General features: G+C 42.5%; 1 protein-coding gene across 3 annotated transcripts in view; it reads right to left on the bottom strand.

Annotated features, from left to right (window-relative positions):
- The window catches only part of arid1b (AT-rich interactive domain 1B), a 227,996-nt gene that overhangs the window by 156,778 nt on the left and 54,818 nt on the right, over positions 1–16,400 (bottom strand). For all 3 annotated transcript variants that reach the window (XM_080512800.1, XM_080512801.1, XM_080512802.1), the window contains exon 3: positions 11,291–11,494. In XM_080512800.1, coding sequence (XP_080368926.1) covers positions 11,291–11,494 — 204 coding nt within the window. The remainder of the gene's footprint in view (positions 1–11,290; positions 11,495–16,400) is intronic.

Below are 16,400 nucleotides of genomic sequence, written 5' to 3'. Positions count from 1 at the left end.
GTCTGTGAAGTCTGTATCCAGGAACAAATGTAGCGGCATTTCCTAACAAATGGCAGCTAAATGAGGCCCCTAGGGTGTTGTGCCGCTAACTACCGGCCTCCTTTTTTTTCCTGAGCCATTATGATTGTCCTAACCGTTCCAAAAACACCTCTCCTGTTCTCGTTCATTTGCATTTGAATTGCAGCTCGGCTGTACAAAAACAAACATAAATCAAAAAAGGGAAAAAAGGGAGAGGGAGAGAGAAAAAAAAAAAACAGTGGCGGATTCTGGCCGAGCAATTAGCTTGTGTCAGTCAATGTGAAGGTAAAAAAAACCCACTAAATTAAAAACATTGTCTCAAACGCGTGCAGACACACTACTACAGACAGATATACTGTATACAGTTTATATATAATTTTGTTCCTTTTCAATTTTATCATTTAGTTTTTGCCTGAAAACTCATCAAGCTTAAGTGCTTGTCAGTGGCAGCCAATCAGAGAGCGGCAGGCCTAGGGTTGCCGTGGCGATACGCGGGGACATTTAGAGGACTCCGATAAACTCTGCCATTTAAAAGGTTATGACAATTAACGCGGCTCTCCGCAAATTACCACTGCCAGACCTTTACCCACGGACGTCTCTCTCTCCCTCTTATCACCTCGCACCCAGCCTCGCTCCCTCGCTCTCTCCCTCTGCCTCCCCCTCTGTATCTCGCCATATGCCCTCCATTTCCACAGTCGAGCCTCCCTCACTCCTTCCCTCTTTCTGTCCACCCCCTTCCAGCCAGCAGCACTTTTATTATCCTGTTAATTAACAGAGTTCTTCACTTAATATTCAAATGGTGACCAATTAATGACATTGAACTTTTGGTGCCCCGCCCACCCACCCATACCGCGCCAAGGCACACCTTCACCACACACGCTCTCGCACACGCACCCGCACCCGCACATGCACACACACACACACACACACACACACACACACACACACACACACACACACACACACACACACACACACACACACACACACACACACACACACACACACACACACACACACACACACACACACACCCCTACATGTCTCTCATTTCCTCTGTTTTGTACCCTCAACCTCCCCGCCATCACCAAGGTGAGCTCCCATTTCCGCATGATTGAAAGCGGGCGCTTATATGTGTGTGTGTGTGTGTGTGTGTGTGTGTGTGTGTGTGTGTGTGTGTGTGTGTGCGTGTGTGTGTGTGTGTGTGTGCGTGTGTGTGTGTGTGTGCGTGTGTGCGTGCGTGTGTGATGGAGGGGGGCAGCCATGACGACTGAGGCAGTAGAGCAAGTATACAACAAGGGGGTAATAAAGCCAGGGGGGCAGGCAGCAGAAAGGCACGATGGCCTTTTAATTAACCTGGTGTGATTAAAAGCGGGGGTTGGCGGAGGGTGTGGGGGGGAGGGAGAGAGAGAGAGAGAGAGAGAGAGAGAGAGAGAGAGAGAGAGAGAGAGAGAGAGAGAGAGAGAGAGAGAGAGAGAGAGAGAGAGAGGACCTGCTGCTGCTGCCAGTCGGGGGCGGCGAGGTGACAGACAGGAAAGAGGAAATGACACGCTGGAAGTGGAGAGCAATATAGGAATCGATCGATGTGAGCAGTATGTGGGCACCCTATTGTTTTTATACTGTCTGCAATGGAGTTTCTGGGAGACACAACAAATACTATAATTTCACACATTCAAGAGTGAGTAGAGTGTACAAAAGAAACCATCTTAGCCTAATAGGACTGTGTGATAAACATTTATGATTCTTCGACCGCTCGACAAAATCCCTCAGACGGAGATAAATGCAGATCTAACTACAAGCTGGGACATTGTGTGCTTATTCTATTGATATATCTTCACAGGGGTGTTTGACATAGTGTAGACATTATCCAAAACATTGCATCAGGTTTAAAATGATGGCTGGATTTATTTTTTTAGTTGACTGTATTGAGATGCTCATTCGCCGACTTCTTTGCAGGAAATAGATGAAGGGAGAGAACGACACTGCCACCTCGCGGCTGATCAAATACAATCACTTCTACAGTGAGCTGTGTGAGATAAAACACCAGCTCCATTAGTGTATATGCTGGCATTTTCTTTTGTACTATGTTTTCTAATATTTCATTATCAATAAAATAAGGGAAAACCTTACTAGGTGGAAACACAAAGCCATTTCACAACGGCTTTGTGTTTGCACGGCTACATATGCATGCTAACTATACAACTTTATATGTGGAAGGCTTATATATAAAACTTCCAAGTCCCAGTAGAATATGGACGGTGGAGTCATGACACTCTGGAGGGCACCATTGCTGTAGTTGTTCATCTACCCGCCGTCTGCACGGTCGTAGTCGGAGCATTTTCAAAAAGTTCCACTCTTGGAAAATGCCATTTTCAAAAAGCTGCCTTTTCAGTTGCTGTGACCAACGTTGTTGTGTAAACGGCCGCCCAATACGCAATGAAAGTTCGGGTCATTTGAACCTGATCCCAGCTGTTACTTTATCTTTCCCAAACATGGTGATTTGTCGATTTTTCAACACTCACTTAAACAAATAAATTGTTTTTCACAATATGAATATCCCTGCTTTTTACCCGTGGAAAAAATAAAATAAAACCAAGCAAACAAACAAACATAACATTTAAACACCCATTATTATCTAAAACTGTGCATGACCACAACTATGAAAACAGGGTTATTTTCTTGGCTTACCACAACTTGGCATTTTTTTTTTATTTTTTTTTTGTCTTTAACAAAGTTTTACAGAAAAACAATGTAACGTTTCGGGGGTTGTGAACATTTCCATCTGTCAAACCGAAGCCACAATCCATCAGTGAGGAGACGCACATGACGGACTGACAGTGCCATTTTAAAGTGAGAGGGAAGTTCAGACCGAATCCCCAGGTCGGTGTCAAACTCCACCCACTGCTCACTGCGGAGAAATGCCAACAAGTGGGCAGGAGCAGAGAGAGAGCGAGGGGGGGGCAGGTGCTGGATAGCTCTAATACATCTCCATGTTAAAAAATAACAATAACTAGAATACAAGCCTCCATGTGGGATAATCCACCATTAGCATTTGATATTACACATTTAATTTGAGCCTTTTTAGAAACAGTGTCTTTGTCTCAATAAATTCTTTATTGCATTATGTTGTGACGCCACTGGAAACAAGACTTTTAATCGGGTTTATCAGGAACAAATGTGGGGCAGAATTAGCCTTCAAGTGTCTTACCGATTCTGATAAAACATCTCCTCAACACAAAACTGTGAGGCACCTCAGTGGGTGGGGGTCCTTACTGCCCCAGAATTTGCCCTCTGTGTCGCACTGAGGCAAAAGCTCCAGCTTGAGGAACCCTGGTACACTAAACTTAGGCCACATCCACTCCAGCCAAAACAACCTTTTACTCCCCAAGGTTCTCAATATAAATTCCGTCCACACGTCACTATGAACACGGCTCAACTCGATGCGAAAGGGCATGTAGTACACATGCCGGGCCTTTAGGGGCGCTGTGACTCACCAAATACACCAAAAACCCAGTAGAAGACAGAACACATATAAATTTAGAAGTTTTAAAAAGTTTACGTTGATTTGAACCAATCCGGTTTAAGACTTAGTTAATACTTGTTGGATTAAAAAAAAAAAAAATTCCATTTGAAATGTGACTATTTTAAATTATGTCTGTACTTTAAAGAGCCTCGGTGTTTAACAAGTCTGGGTTTGGGTTAAATCTAAAAAATAAAAAACCTCATTCCTTTGTTCTGTGAGAAGATGTCAAAGGGTTAAACATTTCTAACGAGGACGTCCACAATCTTAATTTTTTCTTTCCGCCCATGAGATTTCAGAGGAAGGTTTAGTCAACTAAAATTTGAAAACATGCAGCAAAAACATTGTCTTCATCCAGTGTTGGGAGAGCTGCTCCACATGGCTTATAAAATACATTCAACTGATGTTTTTTTTTTTTTCTAATCTCCTGTTTCAAACCATTCAACAGAAGATGAGTCCACTAGAGAGACACATGCTGTATATCACAGCATAGATATGCAGAGGTTAAAATGACCCTGAACAGGAAATCACTTAAACTACAAAATGCCAGTTTTTGTTTAATTTCCATAACCGTAGCAGAAGTAACACATCATTGTTTAAACGACAGCAGCTGTGGCGTTTAGTAGCTCTTTAAAAAAATAAAAACAAGACGGAGTTGCCGGTCAGAGAGTGGCCACTGTTTTATTTTGCACGTGTTTCAGTGTGTGTACAGCTCGAGAGCGTCGCTGTGCAGCCGAATGGGCTTCCTTCCATGTACGGTAGGTCTCTGTAAAGTGAGCGTGTCTCCTCCAATCAGCCGAGAGTTCATCTGTGCCAAAGCGGCGCTCCCCTGAGCCCACTCTGAGACAGGAAGAGGAAATAGTTAAAGTCAATAGAGGATTTGGGATCGGTTTCACAAAGGAGAATGGATAGTTGGGTTTTTTTCTGTTTTTTTTTTTTTTTTTTTAACTGCAGGGAATAAATGTTGCACGGAATGACTTCCTTATTCAAAACACAGCAGTCCATTTCTGACAACTCCACCATTCACTGAAATACTATGGAGTGGTACACCCGCCATGCGCTTAAAGCGGCACGGTTCAGTTACGTGTCGTTTTTTTTTTGTTTTTGTTTCCATAAGCATCAAATTGAAAGCCGATCAGAGCCCGTCCCCCTTTGTTCTCTCCAAACTCTCCTCTTTCTCTCCGGTCACACTCTGCTGTATACTGCCCAATAAAGCAAACACGCCGTAAAAAATTATCTCCAAATTCTTGATATTATGGCGCACTCGTTTCCGTTTTTTACGAGGCAGAATGTATCAGACAGTAACAAAATATCACGCTCTTCATCTGCTATGCGTCAAGTGTAATGTGGCCATCAGGAGAAAGAAAGGGCAGCAATTTTCTCCTCTCGGAGCGATTTGTCGCACGCTGTAAGTGACGCCAACAGTCATTAGGGTCATGATATTTATAGGGTCTGTTCAAACTATACTTCAAGGAAAGCGGACACCATTCTCACATTTTATTATTATTATTATTATTATTATTATTATTACTTTGCAGCACTTCCAATTTTACCTGTCAAATCAACAACAGCTACAGCTTTTTATGGAAATAAAGCAAATGTATATGAGGTAAATGAACGTGGTTTATATGTTAGTATAACTCCTCCAAGTACAACTCACAATCATAAATATAAAAATAAAACTTCTGGTGTTTGCAAAACACCCAAGGCATTCAGAGCCACCCACATTTAGCTTTTTAAAAGACGACTTCTTCCCTGATGTGAGATATTATATATATTTGTATTTGTATTTGTATTTGTATTTTTTTTTTTTTGTACCGGCGTACATGTCTTAGAAATGTCTTTCTAGCCTGCATTGCTCCTCGCAATCAGATGAGGTCACAGCAGTGCAATAGACTCAAAGAAAAGCAGCATTTTCACTTCGATTTGTTACAAAACCAGCTAATAGCGGTCGGTTTGCGGAGCAAATTCCATGTCAAAGGCAGCTGGAATGGTTCCATCAGCTGGAGGATGTCCTCTGGCGAGGGTTAATGGGAGTGGAGTGGAGGGGGAGAGGAACTGCGGAGAGTGCCGGAAGAAGGAAATAAAGAACTTTTCAGCTTGGATTTCTCAGAGTAATGCGGGTTCAAAAAACAAGGGTCAAAACCACAATGACATCCTAATCTGGCGTGCGCTGGCAATTGTGTGAGCGCGTGTGTGCGTGTAATCCGTTCGGTGCGGCTCGCATCATGTCTCATTTCGGCCCAGAATCACAGACAAAGGTCACTGTTTGACCTTTTCACAGCTCAGAATTGCCGGAGCACACTCGGCTGATTAGTGCATGTGCACACGCACACGCACAAACATTCCCAAGGAAAAAAAACAAAAAACTAAACTGATAGAAAGACACACACACACACACACACACACTCATATCGCAACAGAGAAATGAAAGTAATACAGAGCTGAGCTGAAAGCACACAAAATCTGCTATTTGTCGTCTTTTCCAACTGCAAGTGTGAGTTCAATACTCGTGTTTACCTCTTGGATCCAAAATCAAAGACAGGGACCTCGTTTCTTTGTTATTTAAATGTATTCTGGTATTTTCTGGTATTTATTTCCCTCTCCAAATTCCTCTCTCACTCAATCGATGGACAATTAACTTTGTCTTAATGCCAGCGCTCTGGCTTGTTTTTGTTATGTGCAAAATGTCATGGTTTTTACTGATCAATATTGTGTACTTGCAGTAATTACTCAAACATAAACTGTCAGAAAGAAGTGAGAGCTTGGACTTTGGAGTTGTGGGCCATGACGAAACTGTTGCAACTCCATGCTGTACGACAGAGAAAAACCCACCTGTAGTTTATTACTCAATACCAGTAATGAAGGATCACAACAGAAATTCAAAAGGTGGACAAGCAATATTTGAGCCACATCCACCATATTATATCAGTATGTACACAAAGGTTATGTAGACTCCTAAAGTTAAACGCAATCATGAAATAACACCAATATACACACTGATATATACAAACATGTTATACAAATAAACATTTAGATGTAGAGAAAAAGACCTTTGAATTTAAATACACTAAAAATTTGAGACCCAGATATATACCAATATATACATAAAAGGTTATTACTACTAAAGTTATATAAAATAAGAAATAAGGACCAGCATACATACCAGTATACTCCAAAAAAAGCTTGTAGACATTTAAATTATATAAAGTTAGAACGTAATCCTAAATCATAAACCAAATATTAACAAATAATCAGTAAAAAATGAAATGTTAACTGATGGTTTTTGTGCAGTCACATTATTACCAATAAAGTGTTTGTCCAATCTACCGATGCAGAAATATAATCAACAGCATGTGATTTACTTCGCTACTGAAAAATAAGTTGCTACTGCGTACATTCATTTTCTTTATCACTTTAAATCTCCCTTTAAAGCAATATTTGTTTACGATAGTGTCATTTGTTTCCATATATGATTATTTATGAGAGATGTGCTTTGAATGCAGTTAATTTATACATACATTAAATGACATGAATGCTACTGACAAAGCAGTTAACTATTTGTATTTGTTGCATTTGTAATCAAGCACAGTTTATGAAATGTATATAATAGCGGTTGTATTAAACTACGCTTCCGTAGTCTTTCCACTTCTGCTAGTTATCTTTGTCTCAACAGAGCGAGTGGCGAGTTTCCTATAAATTGGACTGCTGCGGGAAGGCAAGACGAGCTGCTCTTACTTCATTAGCCGACTGATATTAAAGAACGTTGTAATGTGGAGAAAAAGCTTGAGCCAGGAGTTTTTCATTAAGATGAAAACATATGGCTTCAGCTCGGTACGGTGCTGGGTGGTTTGTGCAGAAACCTGGAGGTGTGGACATGCGGCATCTCCTGCTGCGCGGCCAGGACATACATGAAACACCGTCGCTGTGGCGCATGGGAAGGATCTGTTGATTACAGGTGAAGACAGCAGGATGCGTCGCCGCTGCCGAACACAGCCGAGGCTCTTTATGCGGCGCTAACAAGCGTGTGCGCTGATTGAAACGTTTCCCCTTAAAGTGGTGTGCATGCATGACAATGAAAAGCAGGAAGGGGGAAGCCGGCTCCTTGGACACCGCGCGGGTTGGCATGGCAACCGACGCCCGGGCCTATCAGCACAGGTGAAGCGGGGCCGTGGCCAATCGGAGCGCTCGCACGGGACTACCTGCTATATAAATGTCAGCATGGGTCAATTGCCGCCACATCATCAGCGATGATGAAAACACACCATTACTGTCACAAAATGTCAACGTGGCCATGGATCTCAGCCTCTCCTAGTTAGAGTGAATAATGTTTGTTCAGCGGGCTGCACAGTCTGTGTGCGTGAGCATGTTAAGTGAGGAAACAAGAGTAAGTGCTTTTTCAGTGTGAGACAAAAGGCACACGGGCAGAAAAAAAAAAAAAAAAACGTTCACTCAGTATGAAAATTACTATGCTAAGACTGACGATTTCCATTTTTTTTTTTTTTTTTTGACAACCTGCTTTTGTGCTCACAATGGCTTTTTGCTTGGCTATTTGTCTTGGTGCGCTCAATATTCAAGTCTGTCTAAAGGAAGGTTTAACTACATCTCAGTAAATCACAGTGTAACTACCTTGACAGACAAAACTCCACCAGTGCCAAATGGCATCAGCTCGCGCAGACGCGAAGCAAGTCTGCGAGCATGTCGGCAACCTTTGATGGTGCATTCAGGGACCAAGTTAAAAATAAATGAATAATAATGTTTGGAAATATTACACTGTGCGTCACTTGGGTGAACCTTTAAATATAAGAAGGGAAAAAAGAGGCATCAATAGAGACGTATCCATGATAAAAAAAAACCTCCCGTTTCACATGATGTACTCATGTGACTTTGTGCGTATATAAATAACAGGATGCACCGAGGACGACGTGCAACACACGCCGTCCTCATAAATACTGAATATTGTCCTGGATCGAGCATTACACAGGGAGGAGTTTATGCAAATTTAGATACATTTAGATTTAGAAACATAGATTAATTTGCAACACTCCATGTGATTTACTACCTCTGAAAACGTTTGCATTGTTTGTTTGTTGTATTGTCAATCATCTTTAAAAAGGAAGTGCAAATCTTCAGTCTTTTGATTGCGCCATATTTCCTGTGTTGTACCACATCTCGATGCAATAGCACCCTCCACCAACACATCCAACTCCACAATTCATTACTAAAAATAGTTCATCTGTTCCAGTGAGGTTTACAACTAAGTCTGGGACACGGTGCTCACTGCCCTGAAATTTATCTAAGTTTTTCTTCAAATATTTCTTCTTGGGAAAAGATTGTCTGACACCGTTACTTTGAGTGTGACCTTATTGAATCAGTCATCGATTGTTTGATGGAAAAGTCAATAACTGCTGTCCCTCCATCTAAAGACGTGCTTCATGCTGCTCTGTAGGAGAGTTCATGTTCTAGAAAAGAAGCTTGGAGTTAACGTGTCTTTCTTCTGAAGTCTGATAAAAAAAACAAAACAAAACTGTGTTTTAGTTATTAGTGTACATTATTTGCATTTTTAATCACAGAAAGTTCCATGGTTGAAAAAAAAAAAAATGATTAAAATGATTGAAAACAACCTGCAAAATAGACAAGAATAGTTTGGTAACATTTGTACTGGTCCTTGTTCCTTTCCTTGATTCCAACCTGCCCTGGCATGAATATATTTAATATCTAAACCACAGTCATTTTGTCTGTAATAGATTTTATTTTTAAATCCTAAACTGCAAAGTGAGCTAAAAATACATGACCGTTTTCCTTGTTGCGTCACTCTTATCTGTGTTTTGACTGGATATAAACTCATTTTGCCAATATTGATGAACCGGAGCATGAATTTATCAGCCTTGATACTTAAAGAGTTCGCAGCAACGCTCAAAGCGCCGATCCTTCATCCGTCCAGATTTGCCTTGTCTTCTCTATCTGATCCATTATTTCCTGTCCAGTTCTGTCGCGGTAATCTCTCCTGTCTTGTCTCTCTGTCTCTCTCGCTCCGTTTTTTTTTTTTTTCCTCCCCCTGCTCTGTAGCGAGCCGGGGCAGGGCTGCGAGCCAGAGTCCCTCCACGCAGCCTGACGGATCCCTCTGGCTGCAGAGCGGATGGGAAACACATGGGCGGCCTTCACTCAACTCAAACGAACAACCGCTTGAACTCGGTTTCCCGATGGAAATCTCCTACAGAACATCACGCTGAAACTTGGCAGGACAAGTCTCGATGCATATCTGTGGAACAGGCCCTTTGTTGTTCTGAGGGTTGGCTTCGTACTGGCGAGCTTGTGATCGCTGGAAACGTACAATATGTGTTTATATACTGTGACTGGCCGATCTGTGACAATGCATTACATGTAAATGTCCCTGTAATGGAATTGTGTGTGTGTGTGTGTGGTGTGTGTGTGTGTGTGTGTGTGTGTGTGTGTGTGTGTGTGTGTGTGTGTGTGTGTGTGTGTGTGTGTGTGTGTGTGTGTGTGTGTGTGAGAGCCAGAAGATGAATACATTTTGAAACATAGGGAGATTTATCTAAAACACCTCACATGAATAATGTGAGGGAATAATATCTGGACCCGCGCGCACACACACACACACACACACACACACACACACACACACACACACACACACACACACACACACACACACGCACACGCACACGCACACGCACGCACGCACGCACGCACGCACGCACACACACACACACACACACGCACACACACACACACACACACAGTTTATCCTTGAAGATGTTCTCTCCAATCTCGGCACCACTAAAATATTCAACTACAACACATGGAACAAGATTAGTATGAAATCCTTTTTCCGCTGACATTTCTATTTTTTTCTTGATTCTCCATCTGATAGGCAGCATGCATATTTCTGTGAGGGATGTATTTATTCATGTGTATTTATTGGGTTACAGAAACCATTTCCATTCCATGCACACAGCATGGAGAGCAGACGTGGTTACGACTGGAGTTTTTGGTGAGTTTTGCACAGTAATGCCAATAAACTTGGAATTATGTCATTTTCTGGTTGTTGTGTTCCAGTTGATCACAGCGTTGAGTCATAAAGCTACAAATACACGTCCAGGAAAGCCGTTGTTTTGGTAGCTGTGTGGGATTTCATGCACAAGAGCAGCAGTCACTTTGGCTCTGTTGGACCGAAAACGCATCGTTTCTGCGTTTTGTAAAACTTTCTCATTTACACAGAAACAGCAGAAACACTGAAGATGATGGACAGACAACAACTTGGATGGCTATTGTAGTGACTCAACTATAAAACTACCAATCTGCAGGAGAATGTGGACTGGGAGTCATGACAGTCTGGAGGCCGCCAGTGTTGCTATTGTCTTTTATCTACTCACGCATGTGCAGAAGAACTATTTGCTGCGGCGATGGTGCACGTGCGCAGTCGGAGCATTCCGGAAAAGTTTCATTTTCCGGTGGAGTTGGAGTATTTTTGGAAATTTTCCACCTTAGGAAACGTTTGAGTTTTTCAAAAATTGCATTTTCACTCGCTTCAAGCACCATTGTTGAGCGAATTGACGCCCAGAATGCAACAAACGTTTTCTGTTTTCACTTGAAAACGTCGTCGTGTAAACAGAAACTATAAGGCACTAAAACTGGGGGGGAACAAAAAAGCTTGTACATATTTGGAAAACACTTTATGCGAACATGTAGAACTGCATGCAGCCATGTTGAAAACAAAACTGCCGGTACCTGTTGCAGTGGTGGTCGCGGCTGCAGGTAGGAACTCTGGGCCGGGCCTGGTGGAGTCTGCTGAGGGGGGCTGAAGTACGGAGGGGTTCCCTGCTGCCCCCCACCTTGCTGCTGCTGCTGCTGCTGCTGCTGCTGCTGCTGCTGCTGCTGCTGCTGCTGCTGGCTGTAGCCCCCCATTCCCTGCTGGCCATACGGCGCCACCTGCTGAAACAACCAATGGCGTGAAGAGTTAGGAAGGAGATATCGAGGTCAGGGCTGAGAGTGCGGCTCGAAATGAAAAGCAGTGCGGAGAGTGTGCCAGGTACAATTAGCAGGATGTTTCAGCAGGTGGCGGGTGACACACTCCGGCACTCAATTACACCGACGTCAGAGGGCTGCTAACGTGATGAAACCCTTGGTGGAGGGATCGGAAAATAACGGCAAATGCACCCCGACGTGGGACGACAGAAACTTTCCCTGAGTCATTTTCCCCACTCATGTGATCGTCCCTCGGCTAAAAGGTGCTTAATTTAGCTCCGAGCAGGCTGACACCCGTCTCCCAGCAGTCCTCCGCCTAATGAACTCGCACTGCTGAAACCTCGAACTTTATGTCCTCTGGCCTGCCAAATGCATCCTACTCTCTACATTATGTCTGCCTCGGTCAGCTCACAGATGGGATGAGGTGCGTTGGATATTACCGCAGGCCCGTCCCAGGCCGTAACCTTAATGAGGGACACATGGATGAGCCGAGGCATTCCAGAGGAGAGAGAGAGAGAGAGAGAGAGAGAGAGAGAGAGAGAGAGAGAGAGAGAGAGAGAGAGAGAGAGAGAGAGAGAGAGAGAGAGAGAGAGAGAAAAGAAAAAAAAAACTCACGAGGGCAAAAACCACGCCAAGCGCCAATGCTGCATTACACGGCGGTTTATGAGAGAGAGAATGTGAACAGGGAGTGCGTGTAACAAGCTGGCACAAATACAAATGTAGTCTTAATCCCTTCTTGTCGTTTGTTATGACTACAGACAGCGCCAGGTGCTCCTCACTCCTCCGAGGATTTCCTATGGCGGCTGGGGTTTTCTCACTGCCACACACAAACACGTGCGCGTTATTAAACGACATTTACGATCGCTGGCAAAGCAACGCCGCAGCACTTTTAATGTCATATTTCTTCTTCATCACGTCATGTTTGCCTTTTTATTCGGCGAGCGGCAGAGCCGCAAAACTCATTAGACGAACATCCAAAGCTGTAATTTTGGAGCTTGTAGTCCACTTTCTGCTTGTGCCCCGAGTCCTAAACTTTGAAATGTGCCTTTAAATCTTCACCACTGGCAGGCCTGGCAAAATAAAAAGGCCTTCAAAGGGGAAGTGATTTATATCATAAATGATGGTTTTGTAGGAGACTCCGACATGACGTAACTCCGCTACAGCACTGCTATTGTCGGCTTATGCAAAGAGGACACGTCCAGAGTTAGTGTGACTGTTATGAGTGAGGGGAAAAAAAAAAAAAAAACCTGCTAATAAAAGTCATGTTGAAGCTGAAGTGTGAAATATAGTGAAATCTGATCCGGGCTGCAGAGGACCGATGGAGATTAATACAACTGAAGCAGTTCTGAAGAGCACCTTCCAACTGAGTGCAGGGATAAAATACGAGAGAAGGAAAAAGGAATTTTTCTCTCAAAGCTTTTTGACTCTCTGAATAGAGATGATTGGACAATGTAGAATACTTTTCACTTCAGTGGAAATTTGATTAGAAAGGACAGTTAGGTTGCGTGCGCGCATGTGTGTGTGTGTGTGTGTGTGTGCCTGTGTGCGTGTGTGTGTCATTAGGCCGATGAGACAGACAGACAGGGTGAGATCAGTCTGGCTGGCAGAGAGGTTAATAGCATGGCCCCGCTCATGCCAACAGCACCACTAGATTCATTACTGCCAGGCAGGGCAACACACACACGTACACGCACATGCACACGCACACACACACACAGGCACACACACAGTGAATGCGTACACACATTTACTAAGGTTAAAAGCACTCTCTCCCTTTCTCTCTGTCTCCAAAACACACACACACACACACACACACACAGACACACATTTTCAAACAAATGACTCCACATTGGAGGCGTGTTTCAGGATTCAATGAAGTAAGAAAGAAAATAAATACTCAATCTCTTTCACACACATGCTTAAACAAATGCACATTAGAGGTGTGTCATTGTCGGTGTGTGCTGATGTCTGAAAGATGTTACTTGTACAGACACACTTACTAATAGTCCTCACATACACACACAAACACACGTATGTACACACACACACACACACACACACACACACACACACACACACACACACACACACACACACACACACACACACACACACACACACACACACACACACACACACACTAACCAACAAGTGATTGCAAATCGGAGGTGTGTTTCAGGATTAAATGAAGCAAGAAAGAAAATAAATACTGAATATCTTACATACTCGCACACGCACGCGCACACACACACACACACGCACACACACACACGCACACACACACACACACACAAGCACACACACATGCACACACGTGGAGATGTCATTAGATGTGGATCAAAGCCACTCCGATAAAACAGGAGCGACTCTATCCAGTGATCAGTGCTGACAGGCTGCTGTAACACAGTGGGCCTCGACTGCCGCACTACTGTTCCAGGATTGGTGAGGATTAGGTTGCGACGGAGATCAAGACCAGACAACCGTGGGTGGGTTTCCTTTCCTCCTCAGACAAATAAGATGACAGGCACACAGACAGATATGGGCAGACAGTGACAGATAGACAGAGGAACTGATAGATGTGGGCAGGGAAACACAAAAATCACACGCACACTAAAAAAAGGGGGTTAACAGAGAGCGGATCTTTGGGTTTATGCTGCCAAAAATTCTCTTAGTGCTATAAATAACCTGGTTACGAAGCATGAAAAGCTAATGAATAAATAATGAACTACATGAGATTCTGTTGTCTTTAAAATTGCCAGTTTGAGTTGCTGAGATTTTCACATGTAAAAATACACCTGGGACTGAAGGAGAACGCGCGCGGGAAGAAGGAATTTTTTATGCATCTGTTGGCTCTCTTCGCTTTCTACCACAATAAAGTGAATGGGAAGGTAAGAACAGCAGAAACTCACTTGCAATACTTGTTAACTCACGCAATTTTGAGACACTTGAAGTGAGAATTTACCAGCTGCATACCTTTCGTTACTGACTGCCGGGGACCTTTCTCGCAGCAGATATTTTGGTACGTTGTAGCCTGAAAAGCGCAGGCTTCATTATGAACATTAACAGTGGCTGCATACCATTAAGTGTCAGCAGCTCCGGGGGCCTTTTATTGTGCATACCGGCTCACTGGCACAGCTTGCTGAGACATTTAAATGGAACGGAGCAATTATTAATGTAATTAGTACTGCAACACCTTCTCCTACTATGACAAGTCAAAATGTCTGCTGTGAAAAGGTCTATTAGCACTGCTGAACAAGTTAGTGACTTGTGTAAATGGCAACCAATCTGGTACCTCCTTTGTCACGCTCGCGACGAGATCCTGAGCAGGCTCTGACTTTGTGAGAAACACAGGGAGTGCTGCGTGACAGTGATGATATACTGTTCTCAATAGAATCATTTCCAATGATTCAAAAGCAACCAGTAGGCACGGGTTGCATTAAAAAAAAGACGACATCATATGCAGCTTAAATGTGTAATTCGTGTGTGTCCCCAACATCTGGTAATGCTAAAAATGTCAAAAATGTAGATAAAGTTAATGTCATAGTCTCATTTTGCATCGGCGGTTTGTTGCTCAGCCGCTGGAGAGGCGTTCAAGGACAGTTTGAAAAATTGCACATCTGCATTTAAGAAGCATTAAAAACCAAGTATGCAGAGTACAAGTGTAATTTTGCAGATAGAGAAAAATACACAAATTATAGCACTAACACATTAAATGATAACAGCACTGACAAAACCAATACTTATTTTTTACTAATGCTGTAAACTTAATTTAAAATCTGTTCATGGTGTAAGTCTAAAAGAGACTGCAGCATTGTAATCATTATTATTATTAATAATATTAATAATAATAATAACAATAATTATTATTATTAGTAGTAGTAGTATTAATATTATAAATAATTATTTATTTATATTCTTACAAATGTAGGTACTGCAAAACCCTACCTTGAAATAGCCCACCCAGACTCCACTGAACTTCCAAGTCCTTTAACACCAGAAGCAAGTTAAGATGACTTTTGATATTATTATCCAATGTGATGATTATACTCAAGACAGCCACTGACAACCAGAACCTGATTATAAGTGACCCTGATTAAATATTTCATTGATCCATAGTCTAGACATTTATTGATGACCCCAAAAAGTTAGAGAAATAACTTTGAGAAATGACTTACTTGCATTTAGATCCATACAACTTTGATACAACTTTCATTCTAACTCTGATGGCATATTTTGAATTTACATTTTTGCCATTGTTTGAATGGAACATAAACATTTTACAGCACTCTAACTTCCACCAACCATTTTTAACCATCTCACTACAGAAATTACGTTGTAGATACAATAAAATAACAGTTTTATTTGCTAAGAGGCCTCATATATAAAAATATAGGACGGGCAAGGCTATTCCCTTGAGGTAGAGTATATCGCTTCACTTCTAGTTCATTACAGTAAGTATATGAAGTTACATTATGCTTTATAATCACTCAGGGCCATTTAAAATGAGATCAATAGATGCAGTTGGCCCGCGGGCCGTAAATTGGACGCTCCTGTACTAAACATAATCAAATCCAAAGCACTGACACAGTCAGCGCAGGATCTGCGATGACGGGAACCTTCAAAAGACTATAATTGCCACAAATGGGTGATTCTCACAGAGTATATCCATTATTTGTCATCATTAAATAGCACAAATATGGATCCTTTTAACAACATTGCCAGCACAAACTGTTCAGAAAGGGATCATGAGACATTCACTTGATTCGTTGATCGCCCATTACCCATCAGCAACACCATGCACGACTGCTGTCCATATGGAACAAGTCCACAGTAAATGAGTAAAGTGGGTGTTATCGCTCTCGGAGATGGTTGC

The sequence above is a fragment of the Blennius ocellaris genome, assembly GCF_963422515.1.
Source record: "Blennius ocellaris genome assembly, chromosome: 17".
Lineage (NCBI taxonomy): Eukaryota > Metazoa > Chordata > Actinopteri > Blenniiformes > Blenniidae > Blennius > Blennius ocellaris.
The sequence above is the reverse complement of the archived record's forward strand: the minus strand, read 5'-3'. Positions and strand labels throughout refer to the sequence as shown.